Below are 27046 nucleotides of genomic sequence, written 5' to 3'. Positions count from 1 at the left end.
ATTACCAGCACCCTGTTCCCGTGTCTCCTCCCCCTTCCCCTCCCACCTCCCCCAGAAGCACATGCAGAACCTTTGGCCATTGGACGCTGAACAGCTTCCTTGTCTGCGAGCGTGATGAATGTAAGCACAAGTGGAGAGAGGGCGCAAAAACAAAAGTGTTATTGCGAGGGATTCATTGTGTCAACATCTTAGTTGGAGGAGGCGCAGTCGCGACTATTTATCGACAAAGGGAGCGGTGTACGCGGGGTTATTTCATGCGCGGCTCACCTTTGCGTGCTCCCGGTTAGCTAATCAGTAAAAGCAACATTTTTGTGACGGGAGAGTGCTGAGATTCTCCCCTGGTCTTACAGTGATGCTGCTGTGCAGATGTGTTACACTCAGCTATAAAAAAAAAAAAAATCCACTCCTGAGAGCAGGAAATTAATGTGGAAAACAAGGCCCTAATGTCGGCCCACTGAATATTGGCATTGAGGAGTTAAACGGACTCAATGCCACCCTTCAGGTATCGCTGTCTTTTCGTTGGGATATCGTAGATCATTGTTGCCTTAATTCAACTGAAAGTTGCGACTGAGCGCCTGAATGCTGGTTTTGAGCTCAGTCAGGCTGTGAGATAGACATCACACCCGCACAAACATACACACACAAGCACAAGTAACCTCTTGTCATCAGCATCAGGTGCTTTAGCTCTTGCTACGCTAACCCTTTGAAGAGTAATTGTTACTCTAATCTTGATTAGTAATTTAGGGAAATGGGCGATAATCAGCCTGCCGGTAACTTGGCACTTGAGAGCAATTAGGAAAAAATCAGAAGGTGACTGGTAGACGTTAGAAGGTGCTCGGTCAGATCGTCAATACGATATAGACCGACTTTCCGATAGCTTCAGGACCTGAACGTGCTGCCATGTTTACACTTGAAACCAATATGCCATTACAGCCATTACCATTAACCAGCATGTAAATCTTTGAAGCTTAAATACTGGTGCTGTGAGTTCTTTTACTCTTTAACATCGCTGATGAATTCATTTGAATCCGTTTGTCGTTTGGTATGGGAGCAGAAATCGACTTTTTATGAAGGGGGTGTTTCAACGTCGTTCGCCACAACATCACTTTGTAAAATGTAGCTCCGAACCTTGATTTCTTTAATGAATTAGCTTAATTTCCCTTTGATTGCCCTTGTTTAATTTATCACCAGGAAGGCCATCACATTAACCAAGCGAGAGTCATCAGCTTGATTCATCAGCTTGATCAATAAAGAAACAGCTCGCTCTCTTTTTCTTTTTTCTAAATTACGTTCACCAGCGGCCTGTCTCTCTTCCTCCCTCTCTCTCTTCCTCCCTCCCTCTCTCCTTCACACTTGACTCGTCCCCCGGGTGCTGCAGATTAATAATGCTCGTTCTGCCACCATTCAGTGGAATGCTGAGGGAGAAGCACACAGAGGCCCTTAATGAACTGAGTGGCCGGTGTTTGCTTCAACACCAATTAACACGGCTTTTAATTATGGCTCTAATCAGAGCAGCCGATGGAGAGAGCCTGCGAGGCCCCGAGCGCAGGGGCCCCCGCTGTGGCACACGCACAGACGCGCGCAGGCTGAAATGCAGGCCTTGTAAACATGAAAAGGGGGCTGCGTTTGATTTCCACTATCTGTAAAGTTCTCTTTATTAATCCCCACCTTTCTTTTATATCTGACCCCTGACCTGACCGACCCAGCAGAGGCGACTTGAATGCGTATCTGCTATCAAAATATCCCTAAAGAGGTTTTTTTTAGAATCTCTGTGGCAGGGAGTCAAGGGTACACGCCAAGCCCATCCAAAACCATGAAGCAACGTCAAGAGAATGTCTACTGGGGGAGCTTGCCAACTTCCCAAGCCAAGGGGAGAACTGGTATTTTTATGAAGAGGGAACACTGATTTAAGGGCAAAGTTATTTTCTTTGTAGGGTAGAAACAAGACAGACAGGTACTGCAGAGGTTTAGGATAAATATCCTTAATCCCAGCTGCAATCCCAATCTTCAGATCATCATATCTCGGCTGTCGTTCGCTGAACAGAACAGCTGATTTCTTATTCTATCGAGAAAGCTGAAACTTTTAGTGCTGCTGTGTTATGGTCTGACACTTTATTTAGATCTGGACTAATCAGCAAACTGACACGTCTCTGGAAAATAATAACAATAATAATAATCATGATTGCCACTAATCTCAGCATTCTTCGGTTAAAGTGTGAACTGACAGTGTTAGATGTTTTAATAAATAAAACAGAGAAAATTAAAGCATAGCACAGCAACACATGCAGCCAAAACAAACTGTTGAAGCAGGAACTTCTCTTAGAACCTGAATTTTCTTTATCCAGGCTGTTATTTTTGTCTGATTAGGCCATAGAAGGTCTCTATTAAGTGGGCTGCAGTATTTTGAGTTGCTTTTTCGCATTAAAATGAGGATTTGGTGATTTAAAAACACTTCTTACTTGGATTCTACCCCGTTCTTCTGCAGGAAGAAGCCTGTCCAGCTCCTCAGTGAAAGCATTAAAACGCTGCCTGGCGTGCTAATTCAACAGCTGCTCGTTTGGCAGCAGCTTCTGCAATTATTGCGAGAATCAAATGTGTATTTTCTCGTTCAAAAATAGGTATCTTAGCATGACACAAATGTCACACACCTCCTTATGATTGTACCATGGTGGATTCTTAAATCCGTTTCTTTTGCATACTCAGCGGCAGCGCTCACGGAAGCTCACCTACTGTTTGCAATCAGCCGCCTTTGTGGAGAACCGCGCACACGTGCACACTCGCCTGTTCCCTATCTTTGTCGTTTCTATGTCCCTCTGTCTCCACACTGGGGCAGATAGACACACACAGGCGTGCAATCTTATGCACATACAGACAGTCCGATAGCACAGCAGACGGAGCGGCATTAGGAATGACAAATACAGGACAATAGAATGGAAAGTATAGAAGGAAAAGAGAGGCAGGGTGCTGAAAATCACACTCTTACCATGGCAAACTTTCAGAAACACGGTCTGCCCGTCTCTCTGTTTTCAAAAACGGCCCTTCCTCTTCCCTTTCTCTCTCTCACTTGTCCCTCCCGTGTCTCTTTGTCACTGTCCAACTTGTACTTCCTGTAACCCTGGTAGCCTTTATTCCTCTTACAGAGAGAATTGGTTTGTAGTAGCGGCACAGCTCTCTGCCCACTGTCCGCCTTTAGTGTCTCTGCTCTCTTTTCATGTCAGTTTCTTAGACCCGGGGAGGGAAACTGAACTCTATTCAGGGTGTCTGGCTACCTTTTAACCTTAACTTTAAAAAGGATACTTTTCATACATCCTTCCCGATGAACCCGTGGAAATGTGTAATAATTATGGAATAAACTGTTGTAGTTACAACAGTAGAATGAGGAGAAAATTTAAATGATCAAAATATAAGCTGAGCTTTTAGAGCTCTCTAATAATAATAAATTTTTATTTATTTATTATTTATTTATTTATTTATTTAATCTGGAAACAGTTTAATTTGGACTCTGTATTAATTCAATTGTTTGATTTCAAAGTACTGCTGCGTCGCCTGCTGTGTTTAATTATGTCACCTTGTAAGTACACAAGGCACACACACACACACACACACACACACATACACCTAACCTAACCTAATTAAAATGGTCTGGCTAAGCACTGTGCGTCAGGGCCTAAGCGGGGGAAGGTGTTAGGCATGTGGAGAAGTTTGGGCTATTGCGGGGTGGGGGTGCACAAATCTCAACTTAAATGCAGGAGATTAGACAACTTTTGCAAGATATTAGCTGTTCAAAAATGAGAAAAATGTCCTTAAGCCTCTTGTACAAGCAGTGGACAAGGCCAGCTTTTGTTTCAGCAGCAGAGCCACGGAGTGCATTAGTGTGTGTGCGTGTGTGTGTGTGTGTGTGTGTGTGTGGGGGGGGATGAGGGGACAAACCTGTCCTGTGTGCAATGGCTGTGTAACAATCAGGCCAGGTGATTCAGGTAACTGTCTTCCTCGTGGTTTGGGCTCGTTTATGCACACACACACACACACACACACACACACACACACACACACTTGGTGTTGCTATTATACCAAGTTTCAGAGTTTCGGTTTTACATCTCAAGACTGTGTCTTTGTTGCGTTGATCGGAACCTCAGGTGTGGCCACACAGCCTTTGCCGGGCGGCTGTGCTGTTCATGTCGATGAGGTGAAAGATAGAGGGGAGAAGAGGAGGATCTTTAAAGAAGCCCACTCTGTGTGATAAGAGGAGCCACCAGAGTTCTGGTGTGTGACACGGCCCGGACCCTGTCATCACAAAGCTCTGTTGTGGCCGGGAAATTTCCACCCCCACTCCTCCTTCACCCACCTCCTTTCCTGCACCGCACTGCCCAGGAGAGGGAAAGGCAGGCAGGCAGGCAGGCAGACAGACAGACAGACAGACAGACAGACAGACAGACAGACAGACAGACAGACAGACAGACAGACAAAGAGAGAGAGTCCAGACAGGGGCCATGTGAGTGTGTGTCATATGGAACAGATTTAGTGCTAATGACCCTTTAAACACACACCCCTCTTCCCCTCACTCTGTGCCCACCCTCTGCCACCCAGGACTCCCACCCCCACCCTATATAACCCCATCCTGGCCTGTATCATCCTTTCATAAAGGAATGCTAGTCTGTTCTATCTCCGATGTCTCACGGTCGTCTCATGTCTCAGCCATGAGCCGCACAAATGAGCAACTGTTGTGTAGAGATTTGAAAGGGGCCCTAATTAGACTGCTTCTGTTTATGAGGCAGAATTACATTAACTTAAATGGTAACACCTATGTTTTTTTGTTGAAGTAGTTGTCTTTCTGGGGGCCTGGCTTTAAAAACAAGAAGCTTCCCAGCAGGGAATTTTCCTGCAGACTTTGCAGAAGTTGCAGGACAGCACATCTGCAACTGGTGTTGCTGGCTTTCCTGTGTGTCCCGCTTCGATGCTGGATGCTAAAACAACGCTATTTTTTGGAACATCACACACTGCTCGACGGTCATGGCTTGTGAATCTCACAGACAATGATAGTTGCCATTTTCTGCTTGAGGTGGGTCACCTTATTAAAGTCCTAACATTCTTGCGCATTGGCTGAATAAGTGTTGAATAACGGCGAGCGGAGCCTTAAACAGACGCCAAAATGAGGTTTCTCTGCACCTATCACAATTGCGCCAGCCGGCCACTTTAGGACTTGACCTCGACATCGACCTTCAACCAAGCGACTGGCCCCTTTACACTTGCCCTATCTTGGTCACACTGACACTGGCATTCTCTCACGTTAGCGCATCGCAGTGCCACAGATAGGCCTCCCAGACCCCCCCGCGCTCCGCCTGTATCTATCACTCACGCAGACATGCACTTACATTCTCTCTCTCTCTCTCGCTCTCTCTCTCACACACACACACATACACATACACACACACACACACACACACTGTTAATTGGTAACTAGAGTTTATGGATAACAGAGAAGGAATACTTCGACTTCGCCACGGCGAGAAGACGTACAGATAATATGTCGACTTTCGGTAAGTTGTGACGACACATGTGACCGGCTGAGGTGCCCGAGGCGGCGCACCACGTGAGCTAAGCTCCTACCTGTTTGCTGTTTGACTTTAAGGTTTACTGCCGCGGTGTCATCTCATTTCGCTTTCATTTTGTCACCGACTTCGGTGCAAATCGTTTTCTACTTGTTTGTGCAGATTGGAAGGTGCTTATCCTTTGCCCACGACGCGCTCGCAGCTCAACGGCACTAACATTTGCAATTGACAAGTATATAAAACAGTAATTCTTCTGCGCTGGAGCTAATTCAGATTTATTGCATGATAACTCAACAATGTGCTTCTTTGAGAGGAGTTATTTTCAGCCCTGTGACTCCTCAATCAATACCAATAAAGCAGCGTAGTTATCTATTTTACCCCCCTTCAACAACTTGGATCAATACCCATCTGTCATGGTTCCACCCGCTGAATGTTATCACTTGTGTGGGAGATTAGTGCGCTGTAGCATCTTATCCTGACATTTTCTCTTATCCTGACTTATGTGGGGTGGAAGGAGAGGTCTATCGCTGTTCTGGGAGAGCAGGTGTCTCATTCCTTTTCCTGTTTGGCAGCAAACTACATGAAAATTAAATGAATTCTTAATGAAGAATTGGCCCAGCATGAGACAAATGGCACTTTCTTAACCAGATTTGTTAATATTATTCTTTGTACTGGACACTTTTGTGATGCTACATATCATTTTAAAGGGATGCTGCACTTGTTTCAGGGTTCCCTCCACCCACCCACCACTAAGAACTTGTAGGCTGTGAGTGCAAATAAAATGGAACAACAAGCAAAAATGTTAAAAGTTCCTGCCTTAATGTTGTCTCACTGCATTAGTACACCCCTACATCATACCTGTGCTTGATTGATGGCTTTTCTACCATCAGGTTATTCTGTGATTCTTCCAACTCTGAAAGCAACACTCACACACACGAAAAAAGCAATTAAAATACTCCATCGTTATGGTAGGGCCCTTTGTCACGCCGGTGTTGGGCCTCATCCATATCCCAGACTGTCACAGCGCCAAACCAGGTCCATCCTTCACTCCTGTCTCATCCTTCAAGTGCTGACCACTCTCCTCCATCCGTCTGTCAGGCTGGGAGTTGACCTCTGACCTCTGAGGGCCCGCCCATCTTGTTACCCCTAACCTTTTGGTTGATTGCGGCACTGACCGGCAGGAGTGATGGGGGAGTGGTGTGCTTCAGTGGACTAAATTCCGAGAATCTCCTCACCAAAAAAAAAATATTTTTACTAATTTATTTATGTGTTTACTATCAGTGAAGTTCCACTTTCATGAAAACGTACAAAGGTAGGTTTTAGCTCACATCTAAAGCTCATTAATGTGCAGAATGGAAAACAACAAGCGCATGCCAGATTTTATGACAATACCAGGTTGTTGTGGAGCATAGTCAGATATAATAAACTCAGTTAGGGACTGGGAATGCACAAGATGTATGTAATCATCTTGGTAGACTTAGTTTTTAGTAGCATTGTCCCCTTTGTGAACAAAACTAAGGTGATTTTGTGGCCATGAAGACTGTGGATTATGTGGAGGGAAGAAATGTCAGGTGAAGCATCAGCTGCATTCATGAGAGTGATGTGGTGTGCAGCGTATTGTGTGCACACCGGTGTGTTACAGAGACCCAGAGGGGGTCTGCCCCAATGATGCGGGCCCGGCTCCAGCTCTGAAGGTGAAACAACCTCCCCGCTACCCCACTACAGCCGGGTGGATGAAGCAGGAACAGTGTTAACACTATGATAATACACATGTTTGAATAAGTACTAATCATTAACTAAATTCTATGAGTCATATGAATGACAGAGTTAAAAATGTCCATTGGAACTGCTGAAAAATACAGAAATCGAAATGACTATGTGGCCCAGTGACGGTGTTATTTCACATTTTCCCCTGAACATTAGTATCCAAGCTGGAGAAAGTTAAAAGGCTGCCGTTTCTGTTATTTATTGTCAAGTTTAATCAATAAAATGACAGAAAATATCTCTGATATATGTGAAATGCATCAAAAAAAAATGAAAAGTAACTTATTTTTTAGGGGAACATTGAAATAGAGTTATAATGATGTATACACAAGGTCTCAAATTACTTGAAAACCAACACTGTTCATTACGATGTTGGCTTGTGTCATGGTATCCAGACGGATGGGCCCAGTGTGGACTGGTTCTGTGGCTGACCCACTTTGATTAATGGACGCTGTAGATGAAGTAGCAGCATCTCTGCTTCATCCTTGTTTCATCAACCACACAAACACACACACAGACGCACGCACACGCACGCACACGCACGCACAAACATGCACGCACCAGTTCATCACCCCGGGCTGGTCACTGATGGCGGAGAGCTGAGAATGTGAAACCAAATGTAGAAATAGAAGTTACAGATGTTTTCTTTCTTTCTTTCTTTCTTTCTTTCTTTCTTTTTCTTTCTTTCTTTCTTTCTTTCTTTCTTTCTTTCTTTCTTTCTTTCTTTCTTTCGTTCGTTCGTTCGTTCGTTCTTTCTTTCTCACACTCTCCCTCCTGTCCTGTCATTAGCCGTTTGTCACACACATATGCAGGGCCGCGGCGGCGGTGTGACATGCTCAGAAGGCAGTATAAATATTTGATTAGGCCTAATGGAAATCATCACAGCGTGCTAATTGCCCCACACATTATCTAAAAAGGGGGGTATCAACGGCAGACATCTGCTTTGATTCATATTGCGCCTTCCGCTCGCCTCTTCCTCTCACCCATCTCAGCTGCTCTTGTCTTTTGTTTACGCTGTTTATTTTTGGCCCCATATGTCACTTTTTGTCCCTCTGCTCTACCCCTCCGCCTTCCTGCCTTTCTTGTCAGCAGATCCTCTCATCGATGTCATCTTTCTCTCAGTGGCTGCTTTGTCTGCCGCTGATCTATCACTTGTTTTTAAATATGTTGTCTGTTTTTTTTCCCTCTATAGCCTGAGCTGAGACTAACCAACTACAAGAGATTTAAGCACACAAATAGCCGCACACGGGGGACCGCAGGACAATATGGCACAGTCGGTCCCTCGTGCACGTTTGTTTGGTTTGTTCTCCGCAGCTCTGTATGCGGTAATGTGCCACTGAGTCTGATCCGGACGTTGCACCAAAGCTTGTAATGACTGTAAAATCAACAGCAAATGGAACCAAAGTTGCACCCCAGCACTGAGAGGAATTTATGTGTGTTTCACTTGAGCTGATGAAGTCAGCAAACATTCAGGTTTAATAAGCTTGTTATAAATGAAAACTCTGACTTCCCTCTCCAGGCTGCATGGGAAAACAGCTAAAAGTCTGCTCTCACACCGTCTTTTATAAGCCTAGGTTCTTTAGCTAGCATAGCTGTGAATGTGCACGTATACTGCAGCTGTAAGAAGCAAGGATGCTTTACTTTTTTCTCTTGTACTCGTGTCGCCTTCTTACAGCGATGTATCCTTCTTCCTTTAACCTCCATCCTGTTTTTATTTACTTGTTATTTACGGCACGTCCCTTGTATAGATCAGTGTAGTTCCCCTCCAATCTGTCCCTCTCCTCTCATACACACACACACGCACACCTCCCTCGGACAATTCCATTTAGGCAAAGACAAAACAAGTTAATTAGATCGGAAGTATGGGCCTATCAACGGGGAATCAGTATTCAAATCGAGGCCTTGTCTGGTCACAAACAGCAGGAAGCCAAACAAGACCCCGGTGCTGCTGAATGGGAGGACGAGAGACAGGGAGAGACAAAAAAGGAGGGAGAATGTGTGAGGCGCTATTGGGGAGGGGGGGGGGGGGGGGTCTCATTGGCCCGTGCTGTTGCTCAGCCGAGGCTAACGTTAAAGTTATGGCTGTGTACTTGTGTAGCTCCCACCTCACCACAGGCCCTCTGCAGACTCCCGATGCCCGCGGACACACATGAAATAGTCAAAGTGTTGGGGGGTGGGGGGGGAGCGTAGAACCAGCAACCACCAATCCAGTCTGAGTAAATCGGATCGTCTGCACGCTGCAAGAGATGGCGTTTACAGTTTCCAATTCACAGCCGCCGTGTGTTTTTTAAAAAAAAATTCACATACAGTTCCTCACCAAGCTGAGAGGGAGAATTGGATGTAGGAGGAGAGCAAAGTGGAGAGGAGGGGAGACGCAGGGAAAGGTCCCATTATTTTCTCTATAGGCCACCTGAGCTAAAGACAGCCATTTGTTCCCAAAGTGACCTGTCGACCCCCACCTAATTACCAGCCAATTATTTCTAAATGGTCACCCACACCAAGCATACTTAAAGGAGAGGGACAAAATTGACTCTGTCTGTGTGTGTGTGTCTGTGTGTGTCTGTGCGTGTGTGTGTCTGTGCGTGTGTGTGTGTATGTGTGTGCCTTGTATTTCTTAAACTCTTTCTTTCTTTTTCTTCTGTACTTTTCTTGCGCAAGCATTTTATCAACTGACAAATAATGACGCACTTGAAGGTGTCCCAAACTTTTTAAGTACCTGCTCTCTCTATCACACACACACACACACACACACACACACACACACACACACACACACACACACACACACACACCCATTGGTGATGTTCAACATGAGGACACAACAGCATGACTTCATTATTTATACCCAGTTTGTTGTGTGTGTGTTAAGTGCGTGTTTAGATCTGCGTGCTTGACCACAGGAAGTTGTTTGATTATTTCTCTTTATACACACCTGCAACCCCCCCACCCCCCTCCCACCCCCCTGGCTGTCTCTTTGGCACCGGTCAGTCTCTGCAGGCCGATGTGAATTGATGGGCATGCAGGAGCCACCCCGAGCAGAAGAAGGGCCGTGCCCCTGTTCCCAGAATTCTTTGTGGTTGTCCTCCATTGTTCAGCAGCACTTGTATACAGTATTGTCAGACTGATTGTGAGCCTCAGCTCTCTCGCATTTTGTGGATTGCTAGAGAGAAAGCAGAGTGGAGGGAGGGAGACGAAAGTCGAGGGGTTGAGGAGGAGGAGGAAGGGAGTGAGCATTGTGTCCCTTGCTCACCATTCTCCTGCTTTTCCATCTGTTTCCTTCTCTTCCTTCCTGTTTCTGTGGGATAGTGGGGAGATTAGTAATAGCACCACCATGTCTCCTAATAAGGGAAGTCATGGTCAGGGAAATACGATGGACCGGCCTGAGATATCATCTCGTTGAGGGGCACAATAGTTTTGAACTCTGACACCTCGCTGGGTGACTTTAATCAGTGCGGCCATGAATGTGTGTGTGCACGTTGATGGAATTGACTGCATTGCTGTAATTCTTTACTGACCGTTGCTTTGATTGCGTCTTCAATTTTGATCCTTCACACTTTTTATGACATAGTCCACAATGTGTTCAGAGTGGAAAGGTTGACCTGAAATATTACTTAAAATGAAAGTACTTTATTTAGATAGGAAACCCTAACTCAAAAAGTAAACACATATGTATGCGCAATTGCATTTATTATACACATTAGGGTTTTAATGAGTGTAGAGGTATATATGTACTTTTTTATATTTACGTTTCACCTCCACCACCATTACTACGGCGACTACTACTACCAATAACAACAACAACAACAACAACACAACAATAATAAAACTATTATCATCTGTAGTGAAGAGAATATTTGTAACAGAAATTGTCCATTTTCTAATATCTGCATTGCTGACACATGTAAAACACAGCTTTTGCTGCAGTTATTAATGAAATGATACATTTATATACTCATAAAGACATGACTAGGTGTAATACTAGGGTGTCTGGTTAGCACCTCTGACCCTTAGCAAGAAAGTGGTGGGTTTGAATCCAGGCTCCGGAGCTTTAAAAGTTCTCCTCATCCCATGTGGGTTTTCTCTGTTGCCTCCTTTGATTGGAGTGAATGTGTGTCCTTTGACGGATTGGCAGAGTGTCCAGAGTGTATAGGTGTGTGTGTGCCCGTGCATGTGTATGTGAGATTGAGTGTGTGCATGAATGTGTGCGTATGTGTATATGTGTGTACTTTTTCTGGACTGAGACAGAGCTACGCAGCCGCCTCCTGGCTGAGTTTGAAGCTAAGTGGATTAGCATATCTCCCATGTCAGCTCCATTCACTGTGACAGCCCGATGACATGGGACTGTGTGACGGCCACGACCCACCTGATGTCCCCCCAGCCCCCACCCCCCACCCCCCATCCAGGCCTCCCAGCAGTCAGTCAGACTGAGCAAGTGGACTCAGACACGGGCTGACACTCGGAAAGTTTTGGGGTTTTTTCTCCGTCTGCGAGCCAGATGACTGTCCACTAAAGTGGTTCTGGAGGGGACTGTTTTGAGTAGTGGTTATGGGAATAATTATCTTTTAAATATGAACAAAACTGTAATTGTTAAACATGACCCTTTGCCAGAAGAGTACAGCACAATATTTTGATTTTTTTTCATGAATCCGAATGACAAATGGTCCAGTCAGAAGATGTCTTAAGAATTTACTGAAGGTCATGTGATTTTGACTGAAATAGAAGAAATATTAATATTCCATGCACCAAATACACACATTTGAAGTAATTGCAGATTTCTGAATATCAAATCTGCTTGTCAACTGGTTTATTATTGTAGTTCACTGTCAGAGGGCAGACATCTGTTTATTTTTCGTACTTTTTAATTTTTTTAATACCAGAAATCTCACTCGCGTAGCCTTTGCCGACGTCTCCTTCACTGCCTCTCCAGTCTCTCTTCCCGTGCCACAGACCCGCTCCCACCCTCCTCTCTCCTCTCGTCCTCCACCACCTCCGCGGTCTCGTGCCGGCCTAGCCAGGCAATGCTAACTCTTTTGTCAGGGTGATTAATAGCATGCCGGATTGTCGTTAATTCACTGGCTAATGACTAGAGGGAGCAAGGCGAGGAGAAGAGAGGAGCAGGAGCAGGCAAGACTGGAGAGTAATAGACTGATGTATGGGTGCGGGCTGCTTCCAGTGGCAGAGGTGAATATCATCACCCCCCCCACCAAACCTCCCCCATCAATCCAACACCGCCACCCCCAATTCTCAGGAGCACAACTTCAGACCTGACACTACTGTATACTAAACAGAAAAGGGAAAATGATTTATGAAAACATGCTTTTGCAAGCACATTTCACTCAAGTGATGCCCGGCTAAGGCTGGGCCATTCTGATGAATTAAATAGCTAATCAGAAGCTCTGGGATTCAGAGCGCTGAAAAATGACCGCAGCTACCAAGCTGCTGCACTCTGACTCTGAGATACACTGTGTTACATTTCAAACTACAAACATATTTGAATGAGGATCGTGTAAAAATGTGTTTTATTTGACCACATGTGCTGTGGACATCGTACAAAGGCTGCTTTGAAGTTTAATTATATTTCATTTATGCATTTTTGAGGCTTGACAAGTGAAAACACAGCAAGAATTAGGAATTATGATGTCTCACTTTCACATGTGCACGCCGATGAGCAGCCGTGTGAATACAAAATTAACCCTCTGCCCTCCCCGGTTAATAAGAATGGATGGGTTTGTTCTGTATGCTGGCCGCCCTGCTGCTCTCACGGCTGTCCGGCCTCCCGAGTGGTTTGTTAAATGAACTAGACACGGCTGTGGGGACTCGCACGCACGCAGACGCGCTCACACATGCACACTGGAGCGCATGGGGGGAGGCAGCACACTCCAGGAGAATGTGTACATGCTGTAGTCTTGAAGGCTTTCAAGAAAAGTTCCATCTCCATTAATCATTTGAATATAAGCAGAGACTGTTTATTAATACTCAACCCTGCTGCGTCTGTGCTGCTCAGCATTCCGATTGTGCATTTTCTGACATTCAGAGCTTGAAGAAGAGGTACACAGATGTTCACAATGATGCCAGAATGCTGCAAGCGTGCTGGTCTGAGATGTCTCGCTATGACATGTTTTTGCGTTCATGAGGGTTCCTCCCATCAGGCTATGGTGCCGGGGTCCTTGTGGCATCTGTGAGGGTAGGTTTAACACACCCTGGCCCTCACAAGAGGTGAAAACATGTAGAAAAGTAGCTGTAATGCTTGGTTGTGGTCACTTAAAAGATGGTTTTGGTTTAAATCAACTCCCATATTGTTAAATTGCATCATGTTGTGTCTGGACAGTTTTGCCTCAGTCAGGACAGTTCACCAGTCCATCACAGCTTCAGCAGACACACACACACACACACACACACACACACACACACACACACACACACACACACGCGCACACACACACACACACACACACACATCTACAGGGCATTCAGAGTCTCCAATGAACCTAATGTGCATGTTTTTGGTCTGTGGGAGGAAACTGTATCCAAAAGGCTCCGAGCTTGGAATAAGTCACATGACCTTCTGGCTATTAGCTATACTAACCACCTCACCACTGAACCCTCACTTTAATTGATCCTGATAGTTACATTAAGATTTTATAATAAATCTCTATTATTATAATCTTAAATAACAAACTTTTTATTCCTCTGTTTATGTTTTTCCTATTTCTTTCTTCATATCAATTCTTTCTCTGTGTCTCTCCATCATTCACTCTCTCTTATGCACACTCTCATACACACGCACGCACACATGTACACAGACACACACACACATGTACACAGACACACACACGCACAAACACACACGTCCCCCTGGGTGATGTTTGCAACTCAATTTGGCAAATGTAACTGGATATTGATTATTATTAATATTTATCATGTTTGTGAACATGTTCTCTCCTGGTGCTATTAATCTGCCCTGTTAATAAATGTCTGCAGCAGCCTGAGTCCCAGGCCCCCTTGGGACAAGGCCAAGACACACACAAACACACACAAGTACACAAGCACACACACACACACCTGCTCTCAGCTGCAGGAGGTTGCCCGCTGTCCCCAGTTTCTCTATTTGTCTGGAGGCTCGAGCATCCACACACACACACACACAAACACACACAGAGTCACTCTCTCTATTGAAAGACAAAATGCCTCTGGGCTTTTCAGCACAAATAACACATCAATACATCAGCCGCGCTGTATCAGCTCTGCACACAAACTAAGAAATGAATACTCACTTCTCAAAACACACAAAAGCTACAGCTTGTTCCTCACTGAGCTGTTGTGACCAAAGTCCGTCCGCTTGCCTGTTGTTTTTATTTGGAAATGTTGAACTGTTTAAGAGTGCCCTGATTATAGTTTATTTTACTGTTCACTGCATGAGAAGAGCACTGAGGGGGGAAGAGCTCCCCCTAGCAGGAGTCACACTCACCATGCCTTGCAACGCTCATGTGTGGATCAACTCACAGCCCACATGTGCACACCAGCAAGCCGAAGGCTACAAATAAAGGCGTACATCAATCCTGTTAAATACTGCACACACATGTGCACTTTTTTTAAAGTTCAGCAAGGTGAGGACTTAGAAAAGCTTCATCCATTCAAGGCCAAAGAAGCCATGATGCACTTTTAAGTGTCATTTGGAAATGTTTCCCGGTGCTTTTACGAGGGGAAACAGTGTGGCATTCTCATTTGGTGAGGCTCGCTGGTGCGCGGCTGACGGTGCCCCTGTCGCTCGCTCACTATAATTTCAGACACACACAGACACAGACTCACACACCTTTCCTCCCGAGCACCCTCCTTTGGCTCTCTCGTCGCATTCTTCCACTCAGATGTAATTCTGAACATACACTGCCACCATGGAAAAATACAACACCGAACAGTTCTCACCTCTCGCTCGCTCCACCTTTGATTTGCGCTCGTTTGATTTTTACAGCCAGCTCTCTCCTCCGCCCTTCTTGTTTAAAGTGGAGGGTGTTCAGGCTGTTTTGTGTGGAGACAGGGAGAACCATCAAAGGCCCGCTCGCTACAGAAGAATAGGTACCAACTCCACTTTGTGGCACAAAAAGGCAGCTAAGTGGGACCATATTGACACACTATAGCCTAAGCTTTGGTCTGCATGCTGACCCTCACACACACACACACACACACACACACCCAAAGCTCCCACATCAGAATATGTGCTCATTTATTGCTCAACCAACTACCCATTTTTCATATCTGTCATGGTGTGCACATTCTCCCTCCGCCTTCGGTCTCTATTTTTTTTCACCGGGTGATCTTTCCTCCCCATATTTGGAGTCCGTGCAGTATTTTGCATACTTTTGCTTTTCCCTGGATACTGTCTTTTCATCAGTCCCTGGCTTTCCTTTTGAAGTGAACCAGATCAATTTACGGCCAGACAGAGATACAGTCTGTGTGTGTGTTGGACTGGGGGAGGCTGTTGGGGAAATGGGACGTGTGTGCTTTACGATGGCCATCACTGGCGCTTGCATCTTATATCCAGCTTGTTATCACAGCCTCCGTGGTGCTGCTTTTCCTCGGTGCACCTGGCTCGGAGTTTTGGTTGGCGGCGGTAGGCGGCGTTGCACAATATGTGTGTCCCTACGTACACGTAAAAAAACAACAATGCACAGTTTCACTCGCAAGTTCTCAATGAAAGCACGGCTGCTTTTTCTAAAAGTAAGGGAAAAAAACCCCAGCTTGTCCTTATTCGATGCAGCATTTACAGCCCCTGCCCCCCAGAATCCCCTCATGCAGCCCGTGTAGCTCCTTTCACCCCAGACCACGTCAATAATACAACTCAGTCTACAGTATATGCCACAAGGCACATGTGTTTGTGTGCGTCCAGGCAGACGGCAGAAAATGACTCCAGATTTCTATCTTTATGCATTTAAGTCTTGAGTGCTCTGATTAAACATAACCACAGAACCATTTGCCTGTTGTAAGACCCTCCGATTAAACCGCTGATTTTCAGCACTGTGTCAAGTTATTTTGCCATGGCAACACTGATTACAATGTTATCAGCTCTTCATGTTTTCTCTTTATTTTTAGCTTTGCAGTCGTGACCAAAGGAGGCTTATTTAGATATTTAATGGCTCACACTGTCATATACTTCAGTTGAAACAATTTAAAAGAAGCTTTTAAAAGTGTATTTTGGAGGCGTCTTAACGTAATATTGATTTTACATCCTGCACTTCTACTTTGACATGTGGCAATTTAAAGATAATATCTGTGCCTTCAACACCATCTGATGTCTTGCATGTGTGTTTTGGAGTACAGTAACAGCTCCTGCAGTTGTAGGCAGATGTCTGTCCCTGTGATAGCCCGCATCTGTGTTTGTACGTGCCCTGAAATCTTTGTTATTGCAAGCCATGGTACAAAGCAAAAGGCTCCGCTTATGGCACGCATTTACAATTTATCAAATAAATGGGATGCCTTCATGTGGCCTGGGCCCGGCTCTCAGGCAGAGCGGCGTAGTTTTCCACTGGAATAACAGCCGCCGAACAAGCGGCCCATTGTAGCCGCAGCCAGCACCGGGACCCCCAAGGTGCGAATTAATGATTGACCCCTGATGTAATCAGGATAAATAGCTCCCCGTAAAAGAGAGGGAGATGTTGAGGGAGAGAGAAAGAACAACATGAGAAGCCAAGGAGAGGAAGGCACTATCTGGCCCGGGTGTTTTTTAAGAAGCCCTGAGGGAGATGAGCCTAACATCTCTTTCTGGGTCTTCTGAGACGCAGAGCTAATATATAGCAGTTTAAAAGCAGCTCAGCTGTCAGTTTTTAGACTCTTCGTCTCCTCCTCTTTGTCCTCCTCCTGCCCCTTCCATTTATATATATATGTTGCTTATTTTTTCTGTCCTGGACTTTGGCAGAACTTTTTTTGAACAGGGCCGCCTTGCCCTGCATAGGGCAGAACATGTTTTTCCGAATACTTAATTCTCGACTCAGAGTCATTACTGCCTCCTTTTGCCATCCATCTGTGTTGTTATTCGATGGCAAGATGGCTGCATATTCTTTATGTACTCCAAAAGCCAAAGGCTATTAAATAAAATTTCCAAAGTTGTCTTTCTGCCTGTCAGAGCTGCTCACAGCGGCTCAAGGAGAGTGAAAGCCGGGGGTGAAAAAAAATGGAAAGTACGTTTAAAAAAAAAAAGTGTTTAACAGCCTGAAATCACTTTTGATTGTGCCGAGGGAACAGCAGATAGGACCGGGTTATAAAACTGTAATTGATCTGTGAAAAGTAGAAGCTACTGCTCGCTCACAAGTTCCAGTGCTTAATTGCACGCCTGCTCTGAGCTTCCATGAAGCAGTAATCATTAAAAAAAAATGGAGTTCTTTCTACTCCAAAAAGAAAAAGAAAATCACTCGATGACGCAGAATCGGTCATAAAAGGCTGGATTTTACTGCTGCAGCTTTATATGATAAGTTTCCCGGATCTGCTTGGATAGGGTGCAGGTTTGCCAGGCGCTGAAAAGGCCCGGTCGCATGCTTTGGTAGTTTCGCATTTCACATTTAAAACTTACATGTCAGTTAATTTAACAGCCTTCCTGGCCCACATCTTTCACTCAGCAGAAACCCAAATATTCAAATTAAATCAGAGAAGAAAAAACTGATGCCCTGCATGAACGTACGCAGTAATTACTTTTTCTACTTCAGCTCATTCGGCTCTCAAGAAATTACAAGCCGCAGTGTTTTCCTCCTCATCCAGAAATTATTTCAAAATTAGTGCACTGTAGCAGAAGTGAGTGTTTGCGCGCGTTGTTTGAGTTGGCTTTATTATCGATGCTTACCCCTAACATTAAAGTTTATTAAAATTTAAAGCTCAAACTTGCATTGTGACCAAATAAACATCTTAATTAAGTGAACAAACAAGTACTTTTTTTGTTGAAGCTATCATGTTGCAGCTCTTGCTCATGCCTGGGAAGTGGTGGCAGGCTTGGCAGCAGGTTAGCTGTGGGCTAACGGAGAGCGAGAGAGCTTGATTGAAACCACTCCTGCTGTAATTTTGGGCCTAGTTAGCCCGCTGATTGCCAGTCCCTGTGTTTAGATAGTAAAACTGCAGTGGTGCTTTGACTACAGACACCAGCATTTGTCCAGAGAGGAAAACAAGAACTACACGCAGGGACGAGGGCATCCGTGAACTGTACAGCACGCACATTTGTGGTTGTTCATCATCCCCCAAAAACAGAAAAGAATCTTAAAAACACTTCAAGTGAAAAAGGATGCAATTTAAAGCTAAGTGTTAAATAAACTAGTGACGCTTTAGCTGGTAGAACCTGGTAGGATTCCAGAGAGCAGAAACAATCAGGCTGTCAGTCTTTAGATGTGACAATAATTGTAGGTGATGAAGATAACCAGGTCAGTGATAGCTGCGGCCATTATGTGCAAGATGAGTCCTGGCAGAAGTCAGCAACTGTAATGAAACTGAGAACTTTTCCCGTTCAGAACTTGGCCAGCGTGAAGCTTCTTCTGTCTAGCTCTTCCCACACAAAACAGAACTGTGAGCTCAGCATCTTGTAGCAGAGAAATGATCAGATGGATTTGTATTCTGGTCTTGGGACCTCTCATATTTGCTGTGCAGATCTGTAACAGTTTAGAGATTTTTTTTGGGTCCAGGGTCGAGAAGTCATTTCAGATTTGTTCTAGGTTGCAGTAACAAAGAAACCAGTATGATGTTTCAGTGGGGCACATTTTCCAAAAAGACTGCTATTTTTAACAAAACATGCATTAATCGCATTCACCTTAAACAAATGATTTAGATGCCTCTTTAACACTTGCAATAGGTGTGTGGCAGTGATGGCTAGATGGCATGAAATAGCACTGAATACGTGTACCAGGAACATTCTAGTCTATACTGGCTAGTCCATTATCATTTAAAATGCAACAAATAAAACATAAAACAACAGAGTTCTAAGATCAACCTTTGTGTAAAAAAGGTTCAGGTGCACCTGCCCTAAGTTTTGGCTAACTGAGCTAAAACATACAACAGTGAACATTGAGTTGCACACAACTCTGCAGTGTCAACTCCCTGACATCTAGAAAGATGTTGCAGGAAGGGTTTTCCATCAATTTGTGGCATCAGAAGCAGAGAGGAAGAGGTGCATAAAGGCACATATTTGTGGATTGTTGTCACTCAGTCGTTCCCCAGTCCAACGTTAGTTATTCTGCAGCAGCTAAGGAATTAAATACGCATAAAATATATAAAGAATTGTCTGTCTCCCACACGGCCGTAGCTACTTTTCTAGGTTGGCGGATGCTAGTGAGCTTGTGATGCGAAGGTATCTGATAACAGGCATTTAAAGGGTCACTTTGGGCTCAACTTAGCATAGATACCATATAAAGTTTGACAATCTCTCCTTGTTTATTAACGCCCTCCTCATTTGTGTTTCCTTCACAGATGACACTGAACAGGTAGACAGCATGTATGACACAGAGACCGATCTTCCCGGTTTGGTGTCCGGCAGCGGAGGTGGCGCCGACAGCCCAGAAGATGACGCCGAAGACGGCATCATCAGCATGTCCCCCTTGCCCTCACCCACCCCTTCCCACCCAAACAACAACCACCACCATCTCTTACACCCCCACATCTACTCCACCCACCACCACCGCCACCTTCACAACAACAGCAACAGCAGCAGCAATGAACAGGACTTCACCACACCCAAGGAGGGCTCACCCTACGAGGCGCCCGTCTACATTCCAGACGACATTCCCATTCCCAGCAACCTGGAGCTGCGGGAGTCATCTGTGCCCGGTGCTGGCCTCGGGGTTTGGGCCAAAACCCGCATTGGTGCCGGTGAGAGGTTCGGTCTCCACAGCACGCTGCACCATGGGAGCAAAGACAACTCCTTTGGGTGGGAGGTAGGAATCAGTCTGATTTTAGTTTGTTTTTTTAATTAAAGCTAAAAGAGTTCTAAAAACTCTTAAGTAAATCTGACAAGGGTAAGAGAATGAATCCACGGCTCTTTCTTCATGCTCCTGGTCATCACTCTTAAATTGCAGGCGAGCTCAACAGCAACTACGCCTGTTCCATTTCCATCCCTTGCATGATTGGACCTCATCTTTGATCACGCACATTCAGTACACACACATAAAACACACTGGTCCAGGCTTCCAACAGCACAGCAATGCTGGCTGGAAAAAATCTGGCTGATTATTGGAGGTATCAGCTTTTCTGGGCGTCGATCCGAGCGAGCACACTCATTTGGTCATGCTACCCGATATGGAAATGCAAGAAACATAGCCCAATGTGGTGGCGGCATATTGAACTATTAATTTTCATTTCAAGATGACATTAGAGGATATTGAAGCTGCTTCACTTAGCTCATTAAGAGAAAAAAGGAATTCCCGATCTCGCGTTCTGTCTCCCCTTCTCTTCTTGAATGCCTAATCAGATATGAAATATATTGACCTGCTTTTCATTTCACTGACTTCTTGACTCTTTGCTGGGAGGGGGTTGGTCATTTTCATGTTATGAGCTTGCATTTGTATCTATAAAGGAAAAGAGACGTGGGCACTGGCACTGGAACGTCTGACCCATGGGGTCAGAATATGAAATCACCGGGTAACTCATTGCTTTGTCAATCAAAAATATATACTATTGTTGTTGAGTTAAGGTTTTGTAATTTTGCGCCTCATAAGATCACTCAAGTATTAATTTGTGGTCCCTGTTTTGATGCTTTAGTTTATTTCCTCCACAGATGTTAACATTATTCCTGTTAACATTATTCATGCTAACATCTGTGAGAGGAGGTGATCTTGATAGCCGGGACAGTTTATTTTTTTGTTTTTTTTGTTTGTAAAGTTCATATTATGGTTATAGCTGTTTGGGGAGCAAAAGGAAACATTCCAAAACTTACACTCTGCCTGTCAGGCTCTTGTTTTCCTTTAGTTTCCCCTTCTTCTTGCTAACTAATACATATTCATCACCTCAACTCTAGCCGTTTAGCCTGAGGTTTCAGCTCTAAATGGATGCATTTGTGTCTGTGCTCCCAGAAACGTCTGGACCGAGACACACGGATCCGCCGCACTGAAAAGTGAAACTTGACATATTAGCACATGTATCATTTTGCTCTTGGAAATTCCCTTTGTGAGAATTTTTTTTTCCAGATGAAGGGCAACCCCATTGCTGTTAGCTTTAGGTCGTTTTTTTGCCCCTCCTCGAGGTAAAATCTTTAACCTCTCAAGAAGCAGGAATTGATCCATCTTTCCTCCTTCCCCACTCTTGAGTGGTCATCAGAGTTGTGTTATTTTTGCAAAACCTCAAACCTGTCTGGATCGAGGCTGGAAGCCTTTGGGACTTTCCTCTCCCAGACTCTTATCACATATAGTCATAACAGTCAACCTGTTGATAGCCATCAACAGACTGTCCCAGGAGTCACGTACTCCCCCTTTTCTCCCTCTTTGCTCCATCTACCCCTCTACTCATCGACCGCCTCTGTTCTTATACAAATAGACAGGCCAGTGACTCGCGGCGGAAACCCGAGTGAGGGGGAACTTGGTTTCTGAAGAGGAGGTGGATGAAGATGCAAACATTTTATCACAGGATCATTACAAGAGTCATTTGCCACAGAAATTCTAACATGTCTGTAGTGTGTTACACAAGTGGGCTGCCAAAACGGGAGAATGTGTTATGAGAGATAATAAGTGAAGTCATGTGTAATAAGTGCAGCCATGATCTCTGTGGTGTAAATGCGATCATATCTAACCTCTCGTGGCTCAGCCATTGCTGGTAGAATGCCGAAATTAGATTAAGCGCTAAATTCAGTTATCAGAGTTATTAGTGTAACTACACTTTCGCTTATATTAAATTGCTGTATTCAGTTTTGCGGGAAAAAAAAAATTGCAATTCCAATCCAAGTTAGCCTCCATTTATTATAGAGGACAGTGAAACTCCTTATGGAATGTTATAAGATGTATTCTACACGTACCACAGGTCTTTAATCCCTAAAAACATGGGATCACCAAAATTGCACAAGGATTTCACTAATCAGCAATGATATATGTCGAATGCGGGCTGTACAGTTGTATCCGGAGCAGTCTTAACAACAAGCATTGCATTTCTGTGGATCTTTTTACTAAGACTTGCAATAACTCATTATGTTGGCTTTGCAAGCGCCGCGGTCTACCACTGTAGCCAAACAACTCTAGCAATCACATGCTGGAGCTTTCTGGATATCTGAGTGGAAGCAGATCTCGCCGGAGAGGAACAGCGTAATAGAGAGCACGAAAGACTTGGAATGCCAGCGAAAAGAAAGAGGAAGCATTCTATTGTCTGTCCTGGGGCACTGGAGAGTGGGAGAGGTGTTAACTCAGACTCATTTCAGCGAGACGGACAGCTCAATCTAAGAGCTGCCTCGCTGCAGGCCATGACCATTCTCTTCTGTCTCAGACGCCCTCTCTGGGCCAGCACCGAGTCATCCATTTAAAAACCATTATGCTCTCCCTTTAGCACAACATGATAGAACGCCAGGGCCCCAGGTCTTCCATATGTGCGTGTCTCTCTCTGCCTTTGTGTGTGTGTGTGGTGGTGGTGGGGGGGGCTACCAGTGCCTCGGGATATGAAGGCCTGAGCAAGCAGAGTGAGTCAAGGCCCTCTGAGAGTCCACTGTGGGGATCTACTGTCAGAGTGACTGCTGCTATTATCTGGCTGCTAGATTGACCTGGCTTGCCTATTGATAGAGTCGTGTCACTCTGCAAAGGCGGGGGTACACTGCTCTTCACTTGCTGGCATTGAACGAAGCCGCTGATCTAAAATCCTGTGGGTTCTTAAGCGGAGGGAGAAGGTCTCACACAACTATGGAGGGAGTGGTGCGTGTTAGGAGGGAGGATTCTGGATTGGAGGCCAAAATCTGTTAGCAACAGAGGAGAAAATGAAAAAAAGGGAATTAAGTCTATAATGACAACACTTAAAGCAAACACAGAAGAGATGGCCAAACTCGCTCAAAGTGATATTAATGGTGTTTACTCTCCCTTCTCACCTTGTGACCACATCCCTCCATCAATGGATCCGTGTGCTTTTGAAAGTCTTCTGTCACCTATTAGGTTTGTCTTTTCTTGCTATCTTTTTGTTTCTACAGCTTGAGTGTTTGCTATCCCACAACTCAAAAGTCAATGGACACCAGGTGTGTCCTCACAGGTGTGAAAACACAGACTCTCCTGTTTGTCTCTTTTGGATAATTTTACTTCCTGCTCAGCTTGGATGACATTCATATTTGCTCTAATCGTTTGGTATCGTACTCGCCCTGGCCTGCTTTTTGAGCAATGTCCTTTCATGTTCGAGCACACGAGTGGACGCACAGGGTCTGAAACAAAAGGTGGTGGGATGCATGTAGGGAGTCCGCAGTCTGCCAAGAAGAAAAAAGAAGCAGCCAGGTTCTGTTACCATAGAAGTTTTATTAGGATGAAATGGGTCTCTGCTGCTCCGATATGACCAGGCTGTGTACTGGCCTCACGTCTGCCTCTGACCACACTCGAGTACTCATAAATCTTTCTCCAAACCACCTCAGCAAATAGTCCCAGACATGGCCTTCTCATTCGGGTACTTGTGAAAAATTAACTTTTTAGATGTTTGGGTCAAGTGTATTGAGACTTTTTCACACCTGAAAGCCCGGTCAAAGGTCAAAATCAGGCTTTGTTTAACTGCTGTACTGCTTTCATGTGTTCCTCCAAATTGTTTAGAAACTCTTCATCCCTCGTGTGTTAGCGGTCCTACTGCTAAACAAAAGTTCAAACTTTTCAAATGGTTTGCACTTTACCAAGTAATAGATACATCTTTGTATGATATAGGTTATCCAGTTTGGAGATATCTGGTCTTGGGACCTCTATGGGAAGGTCAATAGAGATCCAGACCTTGGTATGACTTCAATGCAGGCAAACTTCTTTTTGTCTGCTGGCCATTCTTCTCCTATTTACTTTTAGTGGGGTGATTTTCCATATCTGTATCATTCATCCAATGATGTGTGGAAAGAGACAAGAAGTATGCAAGTTCCTCTGTTTACCCGGTTATTGACTTAGTGATAGGTTAAGACATCTGGCGGGCAATGTTGTGCCACGGGTTTAGTGTGACAGATACCATCCGGCACCATGCATGTCCCTGTCCCTTTGCCAGTCACTTAATCTCCAGCTTTTCGGCTTACTCTTCCCAGTGACACTTTTGTTCTCAAGCTAACAGTTGAACTAAGCTAATGTCCTTCTGTCTAAACTTAAGAGCGAAGAAGTCTTGGCACACCCTGACACTTATCTGTCCTGACCCACCTTTCAACTCCAAAAATGTTTGCTCGCCTTTTGTGTTTCACCTAAGGAGGGCGGATGACCAAGTTCTTATGCTTGATTTTCCTTCATGCAGCTTGGAACTTGTCCGATCTGTTTGTATTCAACAGAAAGGTGTTTCTTATCTCTGTGTTTGTCTCCTGAGGTGACTGGTACTGAAATGACATGGACTGAGGGAGGTTTAACACGACATAAAGGGATAGCCACATTGGAAATGAAACGATCACAGAAACGATCACAGATCATTTTCGGCTGCTTTAACAATGAGTTGTGCTCAGTTTTGCATTGACTAATCATAAAAAAGGAATTTGCTCAACACTGAGTCTTAACAATGGCCCTAGTTAACCTGACCTCCTGTGGGGTAAGCTATTATGCTGAGTGAAGCTTTTAAAAGATGTGGGGTCATTATCATGTCTTTTAGTAGTCAAATAAGGACCATGGCCTGATGAACACGGGTTTTGAGCTCCGAGCATAGCTGGGTGCTTGAAACTGGAATTACATTATTCCTATCTGTTCAAACTGATTGGATTGAGGCTGGAAGGGATTAGATATCCATTATTTCTATTATTTATTTCATCAACAAAAAAAGTTGTTCATAATAAAGCAACTCTTTCAGATCAAACACCAATACAACAATGACATAGATGCAAATGAAGCCATGTCGCTAACAGCTAGGTGTCATTTTTTCATCCTGATCAAGGTTGCTTGGGGAGTGTTGGAGCCTATCCCAGTGGGAATCCACCCATGACAGGACTCCAAACCATCAAAATGGGCACAAACACACACCATTCACTCACACATGGGGCAGTTTAGAGACTCTAATTAACCTGATAAACATGTTTAGATTGTGGAAGGAAACTGGGGGAAATCCGCGCAGGCACGGAAGGGACATGCAAGCTTCACAAAGAAAGGCCCCAAAAGGGGAATTTCACTGTCCGCATTATTTACAAAATTGGTTTAATGAAGTTCTTTGCATTTGTAAGGAGTTTCTATGACACGTGCCTAGATCCACATTGTGAGCAAAATGATATCAACTTTGTGGTTCCTAATAACCATATTGACCAACAATGTGGGCTTTTCTGTCACGATTATTTGACTTTGACAGAAACCAAAAAGTTTACACACTGAGCAGAAACACCAGCAAGAGCGTAACACCACAAGATTTGAGCCTGAGCGCCATAATATCTTCCATTCACGTTCATTTTATGTAGGTTTTAAACATGCTATTAGCCAATTTAATCCAATTTTCCCAGCTTTTGGGGTACTCCAGTGGAACAGATTCCATCTAATATTAAACATATGGTCTGTGTTGCCCCTAGAAACACCACAGCCGTGCTTTTACCCACCCCAAAAAAGCTGTTAAAGGCAAACCTCATGTGTCCTGGTGCAAACCATTGTCAGTTAGCTTCAATGAACAAGATAATTGATAACCAGGAAGCTGGGCAGCAAATTAAATGTCAGGTTTGATTAGAAGCCTGATACCTTATCATTTGTTCATAACTCGTTACCAACATCTGTTAATTAGTTAATAAATTAATCTGCAGTGCTCCAATAAAAAGTACGCAGGGTCCTGAGCACGCATGTGGGGAAAAGTCATCCATCTTTGAAAAGACTGAAACTTGACAAATATTGTCCCTGGGATTTGGGTTGTTATTACTTGGTCATTGGTTTCAGACCTCAGCTACTCCAGCTCCTGCATCCTCAATGGAACTTCTTGTTTGCCTGAATGACCCCCCCCTCTCTTCTCCTCTCCCCCTCTCTAGGATCTCCTCATGCATCTCCAGCACAATGCCATCCTTTATCATTAGAGGTTTCTCTTAGCAGAAACGTTATCAAACGTTCATTTAAAATCCTTTACCTTGGCCCATCTTCCGCACTGAAGCACCGGTAACTCCTGTCCAGTCCACCCCCCCCCCCCCCCCCCACCCCTTCTTTTACGCTGTGTCTATGAAAGCTCATCCTTCATCATTGCCCAGATGAATAGTCCCATCAGTTAGTGCCTGGGGCCAGGAGCGGACAATGACACTGCTCTTTGCCACAGTGGGAAATGATGACATTTGTCAAATGCTGTTTATATTTGTGATTAGGGTTGTGCCATTATACAGAAGTATCCTTCTCTGCCTTTCTGGCTGTTCAGATGATATTTATGAATAATTTATGAAATGGGGCTCACCTTATCCCAATCTGAGAAAATAAGCCAGGGTGTGCAATTCTTGTGTTTGCATTCACCATTACGTTTGAATCTCCACCTCATGCAAGTCACACATTGGTTGCTGATTCCTCTGTTTTTACCAACTTTCCCTGTTCCTCGTCTCCTTAAATCTCAGCCGTTGTGCTGCTTAACACTTTTTGACTCACGCAGAAGGTGGTGACCTATTAAGCAGGTTCCCGTGGCTCTTGTAGTTTCCATTTTCCATAATGAAA

General features: G+C 44.6%; 1 protein-coding gene across 8 annotated transcripts in view; it reads left to right on the top strand.

The window, feature by feature from the left end:
- Positions 1 to 27046, top strand: part of prdm16 (PR domain containing 16) — a 144332-nt gene that overhangs the window by 27620 nt on the left and 89666 nt on the right. For 7 of the 8 annotated variants that reach the window (XM_057041987.1, XM_057041982.1, XM_057041989.1 and 4 more), the window contains exon 2: positions 19749 to 20212. In XM_057041987.1, coding sequence (XP_056897967.1) covers positions 19749 to 20212 — 464 coding nt within the window. Of the gene's footprint in view, positions 1 to 5509; positions 5538 to 19748; positions 20213 to 27046 lie in introns of those variants that run through there. The other variant, XM_057041984.1, reaches the window with a different exon arrangement.

This window comes from Takifugu flavidus, chromosome 8, assembly GCF_003711565.1.
Source record: "Takifugu flavidus isolate HTHZ2018 chromosome 8, ASM371156v2, whole genome shotgun sequence".
NCBI lineage: Eukaryota > Metazoa > Chordata > Actinopteri > Tetraodontiformes > Tetraodontidae > Takifugu > Takifugu flavidus.
The sequence above is the reverse complement of the archived record's forward strand: the minus strand, read 5'-3'. Positions and strand labels throughout refer to the sequence as shown.